The sequence below is a fragment of the Pipra filicauda genome, unplaced genomic scaffold (genome assembly GCF_003945595.2).
Source record: "Pipra filicauda isolate LSUMZ 115617 unplaced genomic scaffold, ASM394559v2 scaffold51_size4534324_pilon, whole genome shotgun sequence".
Taxonomy (NCBI): Eukaryota; Metazoa; Chordata; class Aves; order Passeriformes; family Pipridae; genus Pipra; species Pipra filicauda.
The window spans coordinates 849,557-866,123 of NW_024104665.1; the positions used below are offsets into that span (position 1 = coordinate 849,557).

General features: G+C 41.9%; 1 protein-coding gene across 1 annotated transcript in view; it reads left to right on the forward strand.

Moving 5' to 3' along the window:
- PKDCC (protein kinase domain containing, cytoplasmic) overlaps positions 1-13,473 on the forward strand; it is a 36,368-nt gene extending 22,895 nt beyond the window's left edge. The window contains exons 5-7 of the mRNA XM_027750306.2: positions 212-319; positions 10,115-10,288; positions 12,212-13,473. Coding sequence (XP_027606107.2) covers positions 212-319; positions 10,115-10,288; positions 12,212-12,297 — 368 coding nt within the window. The 3' untranslated portion in view covers positions 12,298-13,473. The remainder of the gene's footprint in view (positions 1-211; positions 320-10,114; positions 10,289-12,211) is intronic.
- The last annotated feature ends 3,094 nt before the right edge of the window (positions 13,474-16,567 follow it).

Below are 16,567 nucleotides of genomic sequence, written 5' to 3' on the forward strand. Positions count from 1 at the left end.
GCTGGATGAGCCAGCCTCTGACATGCCTGAGTCATGTCAGGTGTGAAACCTGATTTGTAGTAACTCAAGGATTTCATGTCCACATCACAACACTGCCATGGAGCAGGGCACCACAGGTCTCTGGTGCTTAGGGCTTTACTCAAATGCAACCTCATTTTGTCCTATGCAAGATACTCCTCATCTAACTCATTCTTTTTCTATACTTTTGAAGGAGAACTTCACTGGGGAATAGATGAGACAGCTGCTCAGCTGGAGAGAGTTTTGAATCTGTATAAGAGTGGGGAGTACCTACAGAACACAACCCGGATGCCAAAAGCTGGTAAATTGGTCTTTCTTGAAACTTAAAATCTGAGACTTTGTCTTTATTTTGAGGTTTGGAAGGGTAAATGTGCAGAAAACAGGGCTCAATGGCCCTTGAAATTAGGCATGTGATAGTATTTTATCTGCTTTTTGATTCCTGGAGCTTTCTCAAACCCTTCTCACTGAATGATGTAGCTGGACATCCATAGGTGTGAGCAGGCTGTAATGGGAACAAGGAAATCCAAAGAGAGCATTGCTCTCCTTGACAGATCTATGGAAAATGCATTTCATCACATCCACACTGCTGTTGGGAGTATCAGAACCTGCCTAAACATATATTGCGGAGAATCTAACCAAGATGTGGTAACCCTCCATGGATTTCTTGGAACTTAAAGGTATTTCTTGTAACATAAGCACTTGTAGATGGGAAGAATAAAATTTTTACTTCCTTTGCGAGAGAAAAAAAGTGTGTCCCTCAGCTTCTGCTAGCAATAGAATAATAGAAAAAAAAGGACAGGATGAGAACAAAGCTGCATAATAGTATCTTTTTCATAAAATTTCTGCATGCTATTGAAACTGTGGTATGAAGTGAGCCACAGTCTTCCTAGAAGGGGTAGCTGAGGAATTGAACACGTTAAAGAAGATGATGTGTGCTGAAAATGACTGTTAAGTCCAACAATTGTAAAAGCTGTTTTGCAAATTATTTTTGTGTATGTACAATATTCATGTCAAACTGTCAACATAATTGACAACAAGTTGATAGGAAAGTTATGGCTTTGCTGCAAAAGCTCAGTAAAGAGGGAAAGATGGGTTCTAAATGAAGATGAATGTTGGCACAGGGGATTTGAAAAGTTCAGTGAAGCATTTGCTCAGTGAAAGAAACACGGGAGTCATTCTGGTCATAGCGCTGTTAACCTCAAAGGGCCATGATACCATGGATGAATTTGACCCACTTATCAGAATAATTCAATATTTATTTTGTTGTAAAATTGGCAGGAAAATTGTTGCAGGTGTTCGTTTAACTTTCTAATTTTCAGGTTTTCATCACAATCTGTGCTGAGTGATGCCTGTCAACACAGCAAAATTATTTTCAGCAGTACAATCAATAGTACAAACACGTCCTTTGTTGAAGAAGTGCCAGGAGGGCTGAAGTTGTTCTATGGTGCTGGTTGATTCGAGATCTAATTGCTATATCAGGACAAGATGAAGTTTTAGATTTTAGAGGTCTGTCGTGTTTATAAAGAATCTCAAGGAGAGAAGCTTTGGACAGCGGTAGTAAATGTAACAGTGCAGGTTTCTACTGATATGGAGCAGAGCTCCGTGTGTATTTGGCTACTGTAATAATTACACATTTTTGTGTTATTTTAATTCTGTAGAGTCCTGGATAATATAACACAGAATGTGCTAGCCATGTTCGTGGTTAGTTAGCTCCTTGATCCGCAAGGAGCACTTTTTATTTGTAGGACACTGGTCATGGAGTTAGACACTCTACAATGTGACCAAAGATGTTGAAAATCTCTAGATGCTCTACGTGACATATTTGGCTAATCTACATTAAATACCTTGCGTGTAATACTGAATTCCTTGATAGGAAAATGTTCTCAACCAATGGCAAGCCTGAAGAATTGGGTATCTTACTGGAAATTACACTTAAAAGAGATGTGTTCTTAGACTTAGCTGCCATGCGTTCAAGATGTGCAGGCCTGTTTCTTGTTTGTTCTAAGGCTACTTTAACCAAACAGAGAAGGTGTTGTAACTATTTTAAGGCTCCCTTTGCTTGCCAGAAAAGTATGAAGTCATATCATAAATACGCCTACATACCCATTTGTATCATTTTTATTCCAAACATATTCTTTCCTCAGCTGATATTTGACTGGTAATACCATGCTGGAATTAATTTTTAATGTCCTCAATCCAGAGATTCTGGAATTAGAATTTATTAATTAGAAATTATCCAGAGATAATGGAATGAGAAATTCTCCTGTTGAACAGTGAAGTTGCAGGAGAGGGTGACAGGTGTTCTTGCAAGGGAGTGGTGTCCAAGCGATCAACCTCTTCCACTGACAGGATGCTGCCAGCTGAGCATGGCATCCTGGCCACTGAAACCAAGGCTGAACAGTTGAGCAGATTAAATATTTTGTATTAATCTTGGTGACTAGTAGAGGAATAGACAGGAATTAAAAGGAACAACTGTGATACTTTCCCAAGATGTCAGCTGAGGTCCTCCTTTGGCTCTCTTTGGGCCAAAAAGTATTTTTAAGATTGTGGGATTTTATAAAATGTTTTCTTGTGTTGCTCTGCAGCACAGTGAAAGTTCAAGGAGAGTGTTTTTCAACCGAGTGCTAAATTAAGATAAAACTAGAGATGATCATTTGGTTCTCAGGCCAGATCACAGTTAGTCAGCTTTGCATTCATCTGGTGGTGTGCCAAAATCGTGGAGGCACAAGTTTGCATCAGTTTTGCTCTAGATGATGGAAAACTTACAAGGTGACTTAATCCCAGGATTTTTGCTTTCATGAATAGTAGAAATGGCAAGAATTACCAGTCTCCTGGCATCTAAGGGCTTGTGACAAAATAAGACCTTTCTGGTGTACGATCTATTTTGAAATCCTAAAAGCAGAACTGGAGGAGAATTCAGATCCAAGAATTACAAGGGTTTGTTTTGTTTCTGAAAAGAAGCTACAGAAGGTTTGTGTAATGGTGCTTCAGAATTTGCCTTAGGTCTAAATGCTTGGAATTACGCATTGTCTTGGATAGAGCATTATAAATTTGTAGTAGGAAAAAGGAGATCATGATCTTGGGCAAGTGATCTAAGGCTGTAACTAAAACATGAACTTAGAGGAAGCAGCGTGTTATCTATCTGAACTCACATTTTTGAAAGGAAGACCTCCTCCTGTGAACACCACAAAGTGAGAAAGGTGATATTGATAAGCAGTAGGGAAGTGACACGAAGAAAGTTCTTGTCAGCCCTAGTGTTCCCATAAATAAAGTTTAACAAGATGACATAGTCATATTACAGAAGGCCTTGGATATTAAGCTTTCACTGTGCTTCAGTTGTAAAGATTTTATAGTGCTGTAAATTATATTATGCTCTGGACTTTGGTTTAGTATCTTGGAGTAGAGGCGCAGGAGGCATTCGATAGCTATGTATGTGTTCTGTGATCATAAATCACACTACTGTTAATGTTGATGTAGGAACATTGCAGTGTTTAAAACAACACCACGAACAAATACTTTTATATTCCATTGACTGTTGGCCTCTCTTGCTGTAATCCAGAAGAATGTGAATTAAAACAGAAACCATGTATTTCTTCTGACATATTTTATCTAAAAGTGATTAAATAATTCCATTAATTATCCAGATTAAGAAGACTATAAAAAAACCCTACTGATGTTCATCAGTAAAGTCATGCCCTGGTATCAACATTTTTATCACTTCAATCAAGTGACAGTGATTTGTACTGAGTATTTGGCCCTTGAGCTAAGCCCCAGCCGTTCAGTTAGCTAAGAATTTACTCAGAAATGCATGAAATCAGCTAACACTAGTAAATTGGATAGCTTTGTTATTCATTAAAGCTAATAGATGACCCATTATTAGGTCTGGGGGCGTGCAAGCCCGCAGAAAGGCATAATTAGCTGCTGTTGTTAGCTGAAAGTACATTCTCAGAGCTAAAAAAACTGAAAGGCTGGACATAAAGCAAAGACACTTTGTTTTCTTTTGTCTCAAGACAATTTGGCAAGATTATGGTGTATGTAAATATTTACAGTACAACAGTGTTTTGAAAAAAATATTCTGCAGGGTCACTATAGCAACCTGCTTAGGAAATTGTAAATCCACCCAAGAATTACTGAAACTGGGGGGGATATGTGTTTGTGCACATCTGTGTGAGAGAGAGACATTTTGCAAGGCTGCTGGAATATTGTTGGAGGCAGTTTGTATATCCTGTGGCAGGCCGCAATGGAAAGGCTAAAAGTATGCTGCTGATGGTGCTTGAAGGTTCAGCTGGGAACGTACTGCAGCTCAGTCCTTGCAGCCCAGATTCCTGCCTTATCTGACACTTGTGCCTTTCGTGTTCCTTTCCCAGAGACCTGAAGGCTGAGGGGGAAAGGTGCACAGGGTTTTACGCATGGGCAGAAAGTCAGCCTCTACACCCTACCTTGCATGGAAGGCTCTCACATCAGTAGCTGGGCAGTTCCAGCACATGGGAATACGGGAGCAGGTTCCTTTGCACCCAGACGAACTGGCAGTACAGTGGGGCTGTGTTGCTCACATGTGTCTCCACCATGGTGAAAGCCATGTGTCCTGTTCACTGAGCAATGTGTTCTGCTGTTGCTAAACTTCATGTCCAACTTAGCAGTGCACAGTAGAATACCTTCTGCTGAGGTCCTCAGTTCCTTTCCAGAACACTAAAGGCCAAATGTCTTTTATAAACCCCGTAGGCAACTGTCTTCAAGCTTAAATACCGTGCACACATGACCCTAGGCAACTCTTAGTTTGTCTACCATCAGCATCATTGTTTTTTACGTGTATAAGTGTCTGTAGGATCATTTTAGGCTAATTGCCTTCAGTAAATCAGTGTGTGCTGCAGGGGTGGCTGTGAGTATGGAGCAGCTCCACAGCCCACTGAGCAGCCCTGGGATGGGGGGCATGAGGCAGGAAAAATGCTCCAGCTGTGTCATGTTAACAGGAATAAAATGTAAGGGAACATGGCGTTCTTCTCCTTATTTATTTGTGTTTCGGTGACAGCTTGCATACCGATTTAAATATGGCTCTACTGTAAGCACAATGGAAGCGCATAAAAAGAGACAAGCCTCACTTTGCTTCCAGCCTGCACACAGGAAGCAGTCAAAGGACAGAAATACTCACCAAAGACGTAGGGCTATCTCCTGGTCTGACAGCAAGCCCATGTCCTGCCTGGCCAGCGTGTCTTTCCAAACAGTTGGGATGCGTCAGAAATGATTGAAAGCAGAGACACATGGGATACGCCTACCCTCTCATTTTCTCAGACATACCAAAAAATAGCTTTCTGCAGCAAACTGTGCATAGGGCTTTGCAGGGCTCGTTTTCAGAAGCATGTTTAAATGTGAGGTATTGAAACACGAGGAAGATTTCAGCATAAAATGAAGCGTACTAAAAACATAAGTGTATTATTGTCTGTTTAGGATGTGATTCTGTTCTCCATAAGCTCCCTGGGAATCAGAGGGGACTGTTTGTAGAGCAAAACACTGCTCAGTACCACTTTTTGCTGATATTGGCAAGATCAGGCTCTTTCTGCTTTCTTGTAAGCAAAGCAATTAAAAGCAATTCCAGAGTGGACTGCCAGTGTTCCTCTTGAGAGCAGAGGAAAAAAGGAGGGAGAAAAAGGAGCAACATGATTTCTCTCTCAAGGATGAACATTGCTACGTTTGTGTCATTGACCCACGGTGTATTGGCAGGTGATAACTAGAAAAGAAAACTGGGCAAATCTCCAACAAGTAGCTGTAGTTGGTAGTAAAAATGCAATCTGGCTGCTGTGGCTGAAATAAACGGTCATTAGGACTGATTAAAGTCAGATTTAGGGTGATTCAGACAGGCTAACAGGGGGAAACCACAGGCGGTTTCACATAGTTTATTATATACTTGTGGAGTTCTTTATATAATTCAGTCTAGTACAGTCAAAATGAGTATGTTTATAGATTGTAGTTGGCTTTGGAACAATGCAGGTGATTTTTCATGGAAAAAAGTTCAGAATAAGAATTTAAAGCATTGACTTTTTTTAATAGCTGTTGCACTGGTCAGAGATGCTGCAAATTGCTTTAAAGATGCCTCTCTTACTTGTCACAAGAAGTAAGTGAGCTTGGTTTCAGTATCACTGTGGCCATCATAGGGGCTGGCTAGCATGCTAAGAAGCTTCTGAGAAGATTTTGGCCTGATCAAAGCGAAGTGTTTTGATTGATCAGAACAGGCTCTTAAAAACATTTTAAAACTACTGAAAATATCACAAACCCAAACTTCTGAGGATTGGCCATATTCAGCATAGAAGATATTTTGAAGTTTAAAAATGTTTACATGTCAGAAAAATGTTTCGCAGTAGGATTTATTTGTGTAACTGGGAGCTTCTGTATTAGCTCCCATATATTAAGCTGGAGTAAATCCATTATAAGAGACATCAAAATCAAGCTTACTGCACTGCATTTCTTTGTTTCAATCCTCACAAAACTAGTAGATGCAGGAAAGGATTCTTTTTCTTTTGTGATATGAGTAGGAACTCCTTGCATTTCTCTCATCTGTTCCTTGCCATTACCTTGATAGACTTTATGTACTGTGTGTCAAGCTATGTGTATGTACGCAAAAGTGTAAATTTATGGCTGCATTTATAGTATTAGGCAAGCATTTATTGGTTTTAAACACCATTAGTCTGGAAATCGACCAGAACTTTGACCTTTTTATGATGTGATTTACTGCCGTGAGCCTTCAAATTCCAAGGACTCCATTTAAGCAAGTTTCAGGTCTTGGCAGGACAAAAACCTGAGCTGGAGCTGTCTTTAAATCATTGGAATATTGCTTAATTGAGTGAGTAACTGCACTGTATCGACTAAGATGATAATTTAAAGTGAAGGGGAAGCCTAACTCTCCAGAGGGCTGAAGCTAATGTCATTGCTGGGGCACATCTCAAGGGAGGAGCATCCTTCGGGAGGGTCCTTCTAGTTCATGTGAGAGGAGCACCATTCTTTGCAACTCATACATATGAGAGCTAAAGGGTCAGCTCCCTAAATAGTCACTGTGCAAGCAAGAGATTTCAGTGATTTGCTGTGCAAATGGGCAAGGCAGCTACCTTGCTGTGCTCGAGACAGAGAGAGTTTTGAACACAAATACAGTTTTCTCAGACCGGCCCTTGGCTGGTGTTGCAATGAGTTTCTGAGCAGTTCTGACTGTAATAGGTTAAGAGGAGATCCCGTGTTGGCTTTCCAGGGCAGTGGGAGTGCCTGGCTGGTTTGGGAGCATGAACCAGGCTGCACGGCCATCGTGTATCCCACTATCTGCTTCTTCTGGCTGCCTTCCCATCGAGATGCTCCTGAGGAAAGGTGATCCTAGACAGCCATTCCTGCTGTCTGCCCTGCAAGTGAGGAGAGAGGCTGTCTTCCTGCCTTTCCCCCTCACTGCATCCCATTCCCCTCCCTGCAGGTAGCATAGGTAGGAGACTCAGATCCCCAGACTGCAGGCATTCAGCGGTCTGTGCCAGTTTGAGGGCCTGCCAGAGGCTGCGTTTTCGGAGCCTGTATGACTGTGTGCTTTCACTTAGACTCCAGTGGCTGTATTTTCACCTGTCTGGTGCTTGATGATCTCACAGCCAAAGGAAAATGCTCTTTGCATGTGGGTCATGCTGCTGTGTACCTGTTATCCTACCCTGTTCCCATGAGTCATTGGAGATGGTTGTGGCTTTCCCTCGTGTAGGAGCTTGCAGGGAGCAGCAAGGAGAGTAGGGACAGCCACAGGACTCTGCTGCACGGTGAGACCACCCTGAGTACTGGCATGGCTGTTTCCATCCTCTCTTGCACCCGCAAACCAGGACCTTGCCATCACTATTGCAGTTATTGTTGGCCCAACTCTCTTGATTAATGTGTTCAAGCTGCCCAAATGATTTACTAGGCTTGGTCACCTTGAAAAAGTCAATGGAAAGGGAGAACTTTATCTCCTACCTCTGACAGAGCCTCAGGTCACGTAAATCATTGCTGCTCTTTTGAAGTCTGTTTGCATCAGCCAAGAGCCTAACCCTTGACAGCAGTGTCAGGAGCAGTGGTGAGAAGAAGGAAAGTGCTGTTGGTGTACTGAGAAGCATATTTGTGCTCAGAAGAGTTTAAGATTGGATAATAATTCAAAATAGGGATCTTCCAGACGGGCCTCTCGCTTGCATGGAGAAAAATACACAATGTGGTATGAGGCTGCTCTGTGTAGTGCCATGATGATGTGCTGAGGGATGCTGCAGCTCCCTCCCAGCCCCAGAGCGGAGCCTGTTGGACTCCAAAAGTGCCATGGGGAAGGCCAGGCACGCTCCTTGCTGACACAGAGAATCAGGCAGCTGCTTCATCTTCTGCTGCCACAGCAAGGACCATCCTTCTGTGAATGTGCCGTGGGACTTGGCACAATGCAATGTTGAGTTTTGCTTCCACTGTGTGCAAAGAGGAGTTGTGAATAATCATATTTTTATATCTAGTCAACGTGGTATGTATGCTGATACAAATGGTTACATATGGTGCTAACTGCAGTGAATTGATTTTTTTGCTTTTAATTTGTGCACATCATTTTACTGACCTTGGCTGTTAGGTACAAATCAATACTCAGCAGTTGCTGTATGGAGATAAGAAAATACTATTCTGTTACATTTAATTGTTGTTACACTACAGTTGATACAGAAATTGGGAAAAAAAGGGACTTTACCCATCCAGACAGTAGCAGTTTGATTTATGCTTTGATTTGTAATCAGAAGAAATGCATATATATTTTTGATGGAGAAATGACCATTTGTAGTCTGGAACTACATTTTGATTTTTTTTCTTCTTGTGCATGAGTCTATGCTTGAATTATGAAAATTCTTTTGCTTTTTATTTAACTGGGACATGATCAGCTCTGATTTTGCTTCTTGGTTAGGAATGTTTCTTATGATACTTTTAATGAGCCAAGGCTTAAAATAGAATGCATTTACTACATTTATTTCCCACTGTTCCAGACTGCGTGGTGTGAATGAGCACTTGTGGAAGTGTACTTCTTTTCCCAGTTGAAATACTGACAGTTTAGAGTAGTAGACACACTCACTTTTGACTTGGTGGTGTTTGTACAATGTGCTGTATGAAATATTAGCAAGCTGAATCAGCAAAGGCAGGCTGAAAATGCCTGAACCAAAGTGACTTAAGAATAGGCTGTGAGTCAGAGTAGGCGGCTCTGGTTTTCATAATAGATAAAATTAGAAGAAATATAAAATGTATTTAGTTTTTTGAATAGGACATGGAGGGGAGAGACAGGAGGGAACCATTAATTTGTGCGTCTGGATGCTAAGTAGAAATGTTTATAATGATTAGTTGAATTTGGTGATGCATTCATTAGAGAAACCCCCGTCAGCGGCTGGGAAAGTGAGAGGAGCTGTGAACAGAGAACAAGAGGCAGCTCATAAAGGCAAGTGAGACTGAACGGCAGCCAAGGGAGAGGAGCAGTCGGCGAGGCAGCGCAGAGGCGCTGGGCGAGGACCACGCTGACATGCTCCCGCTACTTTTTTTACCCCTTCTCTTCAGAGGTCCATCGAGTGACTCCTCTTTTGTCCTAATCTGAGCAAGCAAAAAATGTTTGCTCAATTAAAAGCCTGTCTTTTCTTCCTTCTTTAAAGGAGCCGGAGAAAAATAGCATGCCCTTCTGAGGGAGAGGGAGGGCTGTGAACGCCTGGTCAGGTCTCACCCCGACAATCCTGCTCACTGTTGAGAAGTAGGACAGTGAGTCAGTTCATTCAAGTGGATGCTGTTTATTCAATGGGACATTCTTCCTGTAAAACTCCTAATAAAACCAAAGCCTCGCCTATGCAGCGGGGAGGGTTTTGTGCACAGACTGTTTATTTACAGGCACTTTCTGGAGAAAAAGGTGAGAAGAAGAAAGGAGGAAAGGAAAAGGAAAGTAAGGTGCAGAGCTATAAACACATTTGGGAGTAAACCAGGGCTGGTACACTATAACCCGTCAGCTTTTCCATCATATATCCTGCTCCTAAGCTGTCATAATAAACCTTGTCTGTTAAAAACAAGCAGTTCACTGGAGTTTTCAAAACGATTGCTTTGCTCTGGTTATTTGCAGAGTACAGACGGGTACCTGAAGCTTTTATTCCTGATGAGAACTACAGATGCTGGCCATCTTACCATCATAAGGGCTGCCTCCTCTCCGTGTTTGATGTCAATGAAGCCATTGAGATCTGTGACAGCTACTCCCAGTGCAAAGCTTTTGTCCTAACTAACCAGACGACTTGGACAGGTAGGTCATGGATGCTGTGGAGCAGAAAGCAGCATCCAAGTCACCTATTCTGGCTAAGTGTTTTAATGCAGATTGAAGAGTGTGTTGTGCTGGACTGTGGGAGCCACAAGCATCTAGAGGTAAGGTAGTTTCTGGAGCTTCAGCTGAGGCAGTTCCATTTTTGGTGAGGTTTCTCTTTGCCAGCTGTCAGGGGAGCAGAAACCTACAGACAGACTCATAGGAGCTGGCTCTACTGGGCTACAGCACATGGACCATAAGTTACCAAACCACAGGATCTGAAATTTTATTTTAAAACACAGCAGCAGAAATGAAACCTGTGACCTGTTTCCACAGTTAAATGTGCAGGACATGGTCCAACATCTGGAATTTAATAGATCTTTCCAATCCAGTGCGACACAGAACTAAACAGGTTGTGTTTATCTAACTGCGACTTCCCAGCTGATACCAGAGATGCCCTAGCACTGATGGGAACACTGTGCTTCTACGAGTAGAGCTTTGGCTAAAGGACAATGAGAAGAGAGTGTTTAAAGCCTGGTAGAGGAGGAAGTAGAAAGAGAGGTAGAAGTAGACCTTCCAGGGGAAAATCCTATTTGCAACCATTTTCTTGTCTAACAGAATACACTTGTTGAAAAGAGAAATACATTTTCCAAAAGGTCTGTGGGCCTGGCAGTCCCAGTGTGGTTCCCCTGAAGGCAGGCAGGCGGTGCCGGTTGACAGACATCAAGCGTAGAATTGGCCCCAGCTCACTGCTTCTGCACCGGACTTGTGCCTATTTCAAGCAGCTCCAGAACTATCTGAGAAACAAAAATGTTACAAATCACTGCTAAAAATTTCCACCAGCTGCAGCTCCAGAATGGATGAGGGTTTCAAAGAGTTGAATGCTGCAGCCGTCTCCCAACCCCACACCCCTTCCCTGTGTGCCCAGGGCAGCTCCTTGCCCCTGCAGCTGGGCCCAACCAGCTCTGTTGCAAACTGCAAACTAGCCCTGAGCAAACTGCACCCCACAAGAGTAAAGAAAAAAGACGTTTCTGTGAGGTACAGAGGACCAAATCCATGTTCTTTCGTACTCTTCCCCCAAGATAAAACCTGCACTGAAGTCAGGGCCAGTTTTTCTCCTACAATGGCTGGTTGTGGACGCAGATGTGGAAAGTACCTCTGTGGTCTTTGCTGCAAGGAAAGGCAATGATGATGCAGGTCTGTGGGGCAGCAGGAGCTCGCTGGGAGGCAGTGATGTGAATAAGGTGCCAGGTCAGTGAGTGTGGGGAGATAGAACAACTGTGCTGTGGCTCCCACAAATACCAAAACTCAGCTCCCACTGGCCTAGGATATGTGTGGCAGGTGCCTTACACTACCCATGCTGTTATCACTAGCTGCTACTTTTTGTGTGAGGAGTAGAAACCTTGTTCCAGCTTGTGTAAAGCCCAGAGCTACAAAGTGATCAGCAAAACCTATTTTGTAGAAAATCATGTTTAATGTACATTGCACTGAGAAGTTTTGGAAAGATTCAGGTGTGCAGATATGATTCTGCTCCTGTACAATCAAATCGATGGCCTTCATGTAAGCCCTTAACTCAAGCCTGTCTGTATCAGTGGGAGAGTCTTAAAATACTTTTTTAAAGATTATGTGAAATTTATATTAATATCTTTAGACCTTTCCTTCATTTACTGTGTTAGCTGTACATAGCTATATCTTGACCGTAATTAGGTAAGAGTAAACATTCTGAAACCGGGGGAAATTTGGTATAATTTTAGAAAAAAGCATTTCAGATTTATACCAGCTGAAGTTAAGCAGGACTTCAGTCTCGCATTGCCTGAAGAGTGCATAGGTTTAACTGGAATTTGCAATGTCAATATTTTGACATAGGCAACCTTTTACTCACTTGTAAATATTTTTTCCTTTTCCCCTCTTTCCTATTCAATGCAGGTCGGCAGCTTGTCTTCTTCAAGATGGCCTCAAATCATATTGTGCCTGATCCTGACAAAATAACATATGTGAAGGTGACAGACTGACACCTAAAGTGGCTCAGTCTGACACGTGAGTGATAAGAGCTGTTTGTGTATAAATATAGGCAGCTGTTAGGTAGAAGATGGCTGTGGCTGTTGAAATAATTGCACTATTACTCATTCTAATCTATAGAGTGCTAAAGGAAACTTTAAAGAAAAAACCTGCGTGACCAGGATGAATGTGCAATAAAACAACATTTTGAAAATGTGATTAAAAAAAAAAAGAGAAAAAGAAAAAGCAAAGCAAAATACAAGATATGATACACTGTTAGAGTATAATTTTGGTTACAAATCACCTGGCAGCTCTAGCTTTTCTAACCAAGGTTACCACAACATTTCTGACCTATACATGTGTGTACAGGGATGAAAGTTGATAATTTCTATGGGAAGTCTGTATCCTCCATGCTGACATTTATTTGGGTACATACAATCACAACAGAGTAACTGGAGCGTATCAGTTTGTATGCTGGATAGCAAACGTTACTGAGGACAATCAACATTTGTGTTAAAGCTATCGAATATGCAATGCCAGCATATTTGTCAAACGGAAGGAATTGGTTATGTTTAGATTTGCAAGACTGTAACTAATTTTCATTTTTGCTTCCAATGTTATCATAAAGTTTCATTTTTAATTTGAAAGAGCCATTTTGTAGATCCAGCAAATCACATAAGCATATGAAAAGTCCCACTGAAAGGGTAGGGACTTACCCAAGTGCTTTGCTGGATAGGCCTAAGCATATGCTTACAATTAAGCCTGTGCTTAAGACTTTTGTTGAATCAAGTTTGAATTGTTCAGGAAGCCACATCTTTGACAGACTGCTGAAGCAGTCCAGCTGGTGGAACAGTACTAATTTAATTACTATCTTGCAGTTATTCGTACTTTTTATCATCAGATCCTTGGTTTTCTAAGGCATCGCTTGCTAATTCTTAGAGTGAATGAAGTAAATGACCTTAATGATGTCAGATGAATGCTAGCCTTAATTCTATATAAAATGCATCTTACAGGCATGGTGTGTCTAGAGAATTTGCTTTCAGTGAAAGCAATAAAGTAAATGCTAAAGTGACCAATGTCATACTGTTTTGTAGTTTGTACAGTCAGGAAAAAATGTGCTTTTGTTTTTCAAATTGTTTATTTTTGTAAAAAAATAAAAGTAAAAGATAAATAAAATTTCTTTTATTCTTGCTTTTTTTTTGTGTGCGTTTCAAATAGATGGCTAAATCCACTGAGGACTTGGACATAGCGTATTGTATGTAAATTTAAACCTGGGATATTTTTTTCCAGAAAGGACTTTTTCCAGAAAGCTTCTTCCAGTGACTCCCAGTACAGGGTCTCTTTTTGGGGTACTTGGTGGCTTTGTCTGCGTGGTTGCCTGTCACAAAGTGAGTCATGGTTAGAAGACAATGTTTGAGCAGCCTTTCCTACTCTGTGCTTTGTGCTATGCTGCGACCAGTCTTTTAGCATTTGGAAGGGGCAATGATGAGAGCAGAATGTGATGGAATTGCTCGTTGGGCTAAATGGTGTATTTTCTTTAGCCAGGAGGGTCAGGGAAGGAGAGTAGCAGAGCCGGGGCAGCAGTGTGACCATACGGGAGAGATAGTCCGACAGCGACAGCAGCAAGTCTTGTCTCACCACGGTTTCTCTGAGATCATTGATGCCCTAATGGCTTCTGGCAATTGGCTGAAATGACATGCTATAGTGGCTGTAACTCACAAATTATCAAACTCCCAGCCGTAATAGCTCAGCTGATTGTGTCGCCGTGCTCTTAGGAACCCATCAATCATACTGTGGTAATAAACAAACACTACAGATTCTTTTTAAATTGCTACATAAATCATGCCAACACATACTGCGCAGTTCATTGAAGTGATATGGGTTGTTGGCACTGAGGTGCTGGTATGTATTTTAAAAGTCTTTAACCTCCTGTGATTTCCTTCCCATTAAGAGCTGCACCGTTCCAAAAATACTCAGGATTTAAAAACAATGTGAACACTTAAATTCTTTAGTTGCATTCCTAGGTAAAAAATACCAACATTTAAAAGAAAAAGAAAGTATCCAGGGTAATACTTTAATGTTGTAGTCAGGTAACTTCAAATAATTTAATTCCATCACTTTCTGCGCACTGGAAAAAAATGCTTCTTAAGTCAGGAATTGTTTATCCTTAGAAATAAAACAAACTTGCCAAACCAATTTACATCAGCTTTTGCACACAGAGATCAAGTAAGCAAGAAAGAAACAGCTATGAGCCAAGAGGCTGGATTCTAAATTTTAGCAGTAATCAACTTTATACAGGCAGGTTTATAATTCTGAGAGTAAAGCTTTCCAGTGGAAATGCTGATTAAAATCTTAGTAAAAAAGGTATGATACTACAATAAGGGAATTTAACAGCTGTAATAAGCACTGGTAAAATTCTGAATTTATGTGGAGAAGGTGACTTTGACAGCAGTAGGTCTGATTCAACAAAGTGCCTGACTGGCACTCATAGCATGGAAACCCCAGAGAAGCTACAGAGAAGGAGGAGGAGCAGGAAGCAAGGCACAAAGTGAGTTGGCAGGTCTGGGCCAGTCAACCTGCTTCAGATTTTCTGTGGAAAAGGCATTTATGTCTGGTTTTCCCCCTAAACTTTTGACTTGTTTTTACATTTCCTGGCTTCCTCAAGCCACAAGGTAGAAATATGAAAGAAGACACCCACAGGGCTTTAAACGATTGATGTCTGCATCACGTGTGCACATGCACGTGTGTGTATGTGTATACGTATTTATGTAAGTGTCACACTGAACAGGGAGAGCTTATTTCCTCAGTGAAAAACCAATTGGCTGTGCACAAAATGAAGTGCTAAACAGGATGTTGAGTTCATCTGGAGAGGTGAGAGCTGCGTGAAGCAGTGGGTGCTGCAGTTCTGTGAGGGGCTGTGCTGAGTGTTTGGTCCGGCCCAACAGCACAACGCCCTGGCTGGTCTGTGGCTCAGAGCTCCTCCAAGAGCTGCCCACTGTCTCCATAATGATTTGGTGAAGGGGTGGCTTTAGCCCTACCACTGTGAGTGGACTCCAGGCAGTGAAGCAAGCACTGAGCAGCATCACCTTTGGCCTGACATCCTGAGGGTTTTAGGGGGGACATGCTTTGGTCTTTGCTTAGATCAAAATAAAAATGTGTTCTTCTATTTTTCTCTATTTTGTCCGAGCCTACTGTTTCATCTCTGGTCATTTTTAAAATCTTTCTCCCCAACTTCAGTGCATCTTTTTAAGTGGAGGTCTCATTTATTCACTTTCGGGAACAGGTGGTTAAGACTCACATCACATCTAGAAGAAATCTGTGGTGAAATTAGTGGTATCACCAAGAGCATTCATCGCCATGAGACAAAGCCAGAAAACAAGGGGGTCCTGTTGCCAGCTGAGGAGTTCAGGTAAGTTTGTATAGGGAGTGAAGGGGATTGGATGGGCAGTGAGATACTGGTGAAGAATCTCAGAGAGATGTTCTTCCAACATGAGATAAAGGATTTTAGTGTTAGTACAACTATTCCTAACGTGCTTTTCCATGCCACTCACTGCTTCACTAAGGCATTTTGCTTAGTCCTTCTGCCAGCTGTGACCACCCAGTTTCCCATAAGATTTGTAAAAATGGCAGAGTGGGAAGCAGGGAGGAGTGCAATTCAGCATGAAGGTAGGTATTTCTATTGCCAGTTACTGTATGTGGTGTGGTAACCGCTGGGGAGCACTGTCCTGGAACAGGATCTGACCATGGTAGGTGCACAGTGAAGACCTTGTCCCTTCTCTGAAATTTACCTTATCAGTTTGTACCACAGCTCATGATATGTCTGTGTAGCCTTGTGTTCATACCAGGAGAGCAAAGGAGAAGATATAGGGACTAATCAGTCAGTTATAGGCAAGCATCCTGAAAAGCATAGGCCCACGTGGGCTTTCTCTGCTACGGTTCTGGAGAGCAGAGCCCCAGCAGCTCCTCACAGAGCTGTCCTGCATGGCTGCTCTCCTACATCCTGCGGTAACAGACACCCGGGGACATGCAGGAGCCATGCACTACAAGAAAAATTGGAGAGAGACAAAATATGTCCCATTATTTCACTGATGCTGACCCTATTAATGTTTATAAGACCCTGAGCCTTCATGCACTGTTGCTATTTAGAGAAAAAAAAGACGCTCTTGTTGACAATAATTTAGATTAAGCAAATGATTTAGAGGACTCATAATTCAAAGCATAGGGAAGGTGATAGTGAACATTCAGAGATCATGTTATGTTGCCTGTCAGGAAGTAATATATGAA